Here is a 6,377-nt window from a genome sequence, read left to right as displayed (position 1 = left end):
CCCAAAAGAAAAAATCCCCCAAAAAAAAAAAAAAAAAAAAAAAGGAATGAGAAAGCCTGCACCAAATTGGCAGGACCTGCTGGAAGGGGCACCCACGGCCGCCCCCATGCAGCACGCAGCAAGCACCAGCCCCTCAGCAGGGAGGAAAGGCCGATTCCCTCCTCTGGGAGTGTGAGGGCCGACTGCCCAGTGGGCAGCGGCAGGCTCAGCGATGCTCACCCTCTCGCCGGCGGAAGTTCTTCTTGTCCTGGATGGCATCGGTCAGCGCTGCCATCATTTCCTGCTGCTTCAGCGACAGGATGCCCAGGCCCTTCACCAGGCCTGCCAGCCCGTACGCAGCCCCCTTGCGCTCCGCATACTTGTCTGACTCCAGCAGCTGCTGCATGAGCCGCTGGATCATTGCTCCGGCGTCCTCCTTGATGGCTGGCACGAGAGGCGGCAAGCAGCTGGCCACAGACTCCTGGACCTGGGGGGCGGAGAGCCGGCAGTCCCACCGCGGCCAGCCTGGGTGACTGACAGCACCGTGCAGCACCCACCACTAGAGGTCCTCAACCCCATCTCAGACGCTGCCCGTGGGTGTCACAGGGTGTCAGAGAAGCAACGAGTGTGTTACACACTCTCCTAACACACATGCATCATCAGAGTGCACACCATGATTTGTTGGTGGCAAGAGCACCAGCCCTAATGGGTGCTACTTCCGGTCTAAACAAAGAATGCAGGCCTCATGGATGGGGCTAAACTCCCAAGACTGAAGCCAATCAGAAAAGAAGGTCTTCAGAGAAAAGCGTACCACTGGACCTGCATAAAAATGGCCTGGGTCAGGGCAGGTAGGTAGCATGGTGGTTGAGAGGCTGGACTCCCACATGGCCGACTGCGGTTCGAGTCTTGGGCCTGGCAGATTGCTTTCTCACATTCTTTCTCTCTCTCTCTGTCTCTGGTGAATTAAAAATAATGATAATAGGCAGAGCTGGCAGGTGGCATGGTGGTTAAGGGTGTTGGACTCCTATATGGCTGACCGTAGTTCGATTCCCGGACCTGGCAACTTGCTTTCTCACTGCCCCCACCCCCTGCTCCCTCTCTGGTCAAATTAAAATAAATAACACTAAATAAAATAATCTTTAAAAAAAAATTAAATTATAAAAATGATAACAGAGATCTGCAGAAAGCATAATAGTTACGTCACTGGACTCCCGTGTACTCCACCACGGTTTGAGTCCTGGACTCAGTGGCTTAAAATTCACGTTGGGTGCATGTGCGTGCGTGCCCAAAATCCCAAGAAGGGAACAGAGGAGAAGGGGTTGCGACACGGCCATTTCCTCTGGGGGTGATTTCTTGCTTTCTGTCTCTCTGTTTCTCTTTCTCTCTCTCTCTGGCGAGCACACATGCCCTATAGCAAAAACTTCCCTAATAAAAAAAAAAAAAAAAAGATAATAATACAATTAAATAAATAATTCTTTTTTAAAATGGCCTGGGTTTTTCAGTTTCCAAACCTGCTGACATCATAGGACAGTCGGGTTAGGTCTTAGAGGATTAGGACCATACGGGTCGTGTCACTAGACCCTGACTGCCAGCCACAGCTCTTACACCCAACTCTAGCAGCAAAGCGCTAAGGCTCCCAGGTGCCTGCATGAGACCCAGTTGCAGGCTGGGTTTTCTCTTTTTCTGGAGAGGCTTTTGCTATAGGGCGCGTGTGCTCGCCAGACAGACAGAGAGAGACAGAGAGACAGAAAGCAAGAAATCACCCCCCAGGGGGGATGGCCATGCTGCAATCCCTTCTCCTCCATTCTCCTCTCGGGATCTTGGGCATGCACGCACACGCGCCCGGATTGAGTTTAAGCCACTGGGTCCGGGACGCGAACCGCGGTCGACTACATGGGAGTCCAGTGACATAGACATTACGCTAACTGCTGGTCCCCAGGCTGGGTTTTCTCACACCTTACTGACCACACCATGGGATTGATGTGGATGTTTTGGGTAGTTCAAATGCAAATCAGAGAAAAAGACAAAATATGTTCTTCAAAACAGAGAAAAAAGAGACCAGCAGGTGGTGTGGTAGTTAAGGCACAGGATTCCAAATGGCTGATTGTGTGGTTAGTCCTGGATATGCCAGCTTGAAAATCACACTGGGCGTCTGTGTGTGTGTGCTCAAATCCCAAGAGGAGAATGGAGGAGAAAGGACTGAGGCATGGCCATCCTCCCTGGGGATGATTTCTCACCTTTTTTCTCTCTATGTCTCTGTCTGTGGTGAGTGCATGCACCCTATTGCAAATAAAATAAAATAAAATAAATGAAGCTCCTTTCCACTGTGGCTTACTGCATTAAAAGACACGAGTGACCAGCTGATGGCATAATAATTACGTCGCTGGACTCATGTAGTCGACCACAATTCGAGTCCTTGACCCGGCACTTAAAACTCACGCTAGGAGCATGTGTGTGTGTGCCCAAGATCTTGAGAGGAGAATGGAAGAGAAGTGATTGTGGTGTGGCCATCTTCCTTGGGGGGAATGGGGGGTGTGTGTCATTTCTTGCTGTCTGTCTCTCTGTCTCTCTCTGCCTTTCCGGTGAGCACACACGCCCTGTGGCAAAAATCTCCCTTTAAAAAAAAAAAAAAGAAGAGGACATAAGCGAGACAATCTCACATCGGAAGGTTCTTGGTTCAAGTACAAAGACTTGCCTGAGTATGTGGGCACGTGGTGGTTCATGATCTGGGCTGACTAAAGGCTGGAGCAGGTTGTGGTGTCAAAACCTTGTTGGGAATGTTGCATTTCTCTCTCTCTCTCACACACACACACACACACACACACACACACACACACTCTCTCTCTCATGGAAGAAATATTTTTACAAAAACACCTTCAACATGTAACTCACAGCAGGAGGGACAGGAAAAGGTTGACATAAGGGGGAACCATCTTCTCTTTTTTTAACCTTTACATCCCCAGTACAGGGTTAGTAAAAGAAAAGAAATGAAAATATCTAGGAGGTCTATTAGAACAAAGTAACAAAGCAGCCCCCTTTTCAGGAATGTTCTCATATATAAGCCAGTCCCTGTCCAGGAAGCGGGGACGGCTCCTCACAGAACAGGGCTTTCCAGCTCCTGGCCACCCTGCACTAACCCTGCATCCCAACGCTGATCCATACTCAGGTCTACTCTGGGCCCCGGACTGATGGCACTACCTGCTGGGATGGGGTGGAGAGAGCTGCGATGAGCTTCGCCACAATGGGCTTCACTTTGGGGTCACTCTTGTCCAGGTGCTTGGCCAGAGAGCCCATCAGGACCACCACACTTTGCCGCACGGCATCATAGCTGGCATCGTTGGGTGCGTTCTTCAGGAACTCCTCGAATACCGGCAGCAGGGAGTTGACGTTCTCCTGGAAGGTCAACCCCCAAAGGTCTCAGGTCAACTGTACAGGCTGGACAGGGTGCTTATGGTCTCTGCCAAGGACCAAGCCCAAGCCTGGCTCTGGGACAGGTATGCTCACAAGCCAGCCAGCAAAGCTGGCAGGGTGTCCACTTCTCTGGTGGGACTGCAGCAGTCTGCTAAGAATGTCACACTTACAGTCTTGTTGACTCACAACGATTACAAATGTTCCACCAGTGGTGAGTGCCCCGCCAGGATGACTGGCACTTGGCATCTGTGTGCACACTCAGCCCACCTCTGCCACAGCCTGGCCCTATCTGCTCAGTTGGCTGAAATCCTCTTACCTTCCCGTGGGTGTTGAGCGTCGCAAGGGCTGCGTCTAACATGCACTTCCGGACATCTGGGTTTCGGTCATTGAGGGCATCAGGGACAAAAAACTGAAAGAGTGGCTTCACCTGAGAGCTGTCCAAATACTCGGAGAGCTTGTTCAAGGCCAAGGCCAAGCCACACCTGGGAAAGTGGGAGCATGTGAGCAGGTGAGAGCCGGCCAGAGGCCTCGCCTGCTGGTGGAATCGATGCCGGTCGGCGAGAAGGCGTGCGCTCGCCAGCAGTGAACACCACTTCACGGGCAGAGCGTGGCACGGAGCCCACCACCCATGGAGACCTGGGGCTGGGGCCAGCTCTGCTCCATTTCCACGTGTGAGCACAACGTTCACCCTCTACCTCAAGGCAGGTTATAGAAGAGAGCGGTAAAGGAGTCTGACGTGAGAGGGCTGGGAAGTGAACACGTTCTATAATGGCAAAGCCCTATTATGCTTTTTAGCTACAAGAAGTAAGAAGACCCCAGGACAAGGAATCTATGTCCCTCCCTGGCTAGTGGTCTGGGATGAAAAAGAAAGAAACCGAGACGGGCCCATAGGTCATGGTACACTGACACGCAGAGCTATACAGGCGTGGAGAACGCAGGGCCAGCCACTTAGAAAACTGACACTACTGCGCATTTTGCACCTGCTCTGTGAGAAGCGCATCTCCAAAGGTCACATTTGCTCCCAGACATCTAATTCTCCAACTGCTACTCATGGGCTCCAAGGGCACAGGAGACTCACGAGCACCGGGCACTTGATGTACTCTTACTCAGCTAGTCTTACCAATCTGCAAGGGAGTTTCTGTGATTGTGCCCTTGTGCAGACAGGGAGAAACGCAGAAACATGCCCAACGTCACGCAGCTAGCCCAAGAAGAGCCAGCACTTGGGTCTCTCTGACCCCAAGGGCAGGCTCCCTCTTTCCTTCCACTGCACCATCATCCATGCTGCCTCCTCACAGCACCCACCCATCTCTGACGGCTTGGAGCAGAACATGGTGGAACAATTGTGTCATACCTGGCTTCCCACTGATCTGGAGGAGATTCTGAAATAACTCGTCCCAAAGCGTCCAGTACTGGGGGCGGCCGCTGCAACACACACGTTGGTAAATGCTCTGGTGCTTGCCCCAGCCCAGGTAGTGTGGAGAATATAGGGACAGCCATCTGGGCACCAGGGCATGAGAGGGGAAACCAGTCCCAGCCAACCTGAGCCACTCGGCTAAGTGGAGTCCAACCCAGCCTCTCAACACACGGACCACATCGGGGCCGGACCAGCTACTCACATAGAGCTTCTCCTGGTAAATCTCCATGAGCCTGCCCATGACCTCGGCTGCCTGCCGCTGGTACCGTGCCACCGCCTGCGAGAGGGCCTCGGCCCCCGCCTGCCTCACAGCTGCCTCGTGGTAGATGACGTCATCAATCAGCAAGGAGCAGAGGTCTGGCTGCAGATCGAGGCCCATCGCCAACCAGAGTCTGCAGCAGACCAAAGGCAAAGGCTGCTCGGACCAGGACCTGCCGCACCTGCCCCGCAGGCCCTGACCACCCATCCCTTGCTGTGGGCTGGGCACTGGGCACACAGGATTCAGTTACTTTCTACGAGGACAGAAGACGTAGCAGAACACGACCTCCCGCTGGCTCTCACCTCTCAGCCAGCTTCCGGATCTCCTCCTCCTTATCAAACTTGACCACCCAGAGCCGCCGCAGCAGGTTCAGGCCGTTCTTCTCGTCAGTATCAGGGGTTGGCAATACCATGTGGAGTTCCATCAGTCCCTAGGGCGGTAGGATTGAACCATATGAGGCATGGCCTTTCAGAGGAGCCTCCGACCTGCTTCCTCACCTCCCTCTAGCCTGTTGTGTCCAGGATGTAGCCACTAGCTGAAAGCACCCATTTAAAGTTAAATCAAACAGGCTGGCTGGCCCCGTGGCCTAGTGGTTAAGGGAGTCGGATCCCGCATGGCTGACCACAGTTTTAATCCTGACTGGCAGCTTAAAGAACAGGCTGGGTGCATGTACGTGCATCCCTAAACTCCTGGCAGGACAGAGAAATGGAGAAGGGATGGCGGCGTGACCACAGCTCATTAGGGAGTGCTTTCTCCCCTCCTCTCTAGTGTGTGCTCTGCAGTGTGTTCTCTCTCTGGGGAGCACACACACCCTCTGGTGATTAAAAACCAATTGACATGAACTATAAGGAGGCTCCCCAGTTGTGCCACCCACATTATACCAGTGCTGAAGAGTCACAGGTGGCTAAGGGCCCCACAGAGAGCACAGAGAATGTTTCCATCATGACATTAAGAGAGACAGAAATCACCCCCCAGGGGGGATGGCCACGCCACAATCCCTTCTCCTCCATTTTCCTCTTGGGATCTTGGGCACGGACGCACACGTGCCCGGCGTGAGTTTAAGCCACCGGGTCCGGGACTTGAACCGCGGTCGACTACGTGGGAGTCCAGTGACATAGCCATTATGCTAAGTACTGGTCCCTAACATAAAGGTTTAAAATAAATACAATGGAACCTCAGAAATTGTTTTCTTGTGTGTGTTTTCTTACAGCATAAAACAATTTTATTTGCAGGAAAGCAAAATGATTGTTTGCCATGGACGTTTTGAATGAATGGCATGTCTAATTTTGTTGTTAAATTAGCATTTACTAGGGA

The 6,377-nt window shown here is 52.5% G+C and overlaps 1 protein-coding gene across 1 annotated transcript in view; it reads right to left on the bottom strand.

Annotated features, from left to right (window-relative positions):
- The window catches only part of GCN1 (GCN1 activator of EIF2AK4), an 82,964-nt gene that overhangs the window by 34,194 nt on the left and 42,393 nt on the right, over positions 1-6,377 (bottom strand). The window contains exons 29-34 of the mRNA XM_014588973.2: positions 5,366-5,493; positions 5,007-5,196; positions 4,742-4,812; positions 3,707-3,872; positions 3,178-3,372; positions 220-466 (exon numbers count right to left, since the gene is read on the bottom strand). Of these exons, the coding sequence (XP_014444459.1) occupies positions 220-466; positions 3,178-3,372; positions 3,707-3,872; positions 4,742-4,812; positions 5,007-5,196; positions 5,366-5,493 (997 nt within the window). The remainder of the gene's footprint in view (positions 1-219; positions 467-3,177; positions 3,373-3,706; positions 3,873-4,741; positions 4,813-5,006; positions 5,197-5,365; positions 5,494-6,377) is intronic.

Source organism: Tupaia chinensis, unplaced genomic scaffold, assembly GCF_000334495.1.
Source record: "Tupaia chinensis unplaced genomic scaffold, TupChi_1.0 Scaffold000320_1, whole genome shotgun sequence".
NCBI classification, from domain to species: Eukaryota; Metazoa; Chordata; class Mammalia; order Scandentia; family Tupaiidae; genus Tupaia; species Tupaia belangeri.
This window is presented reverse-complemented; position numbering and strand designations above follow the sequence as displayed.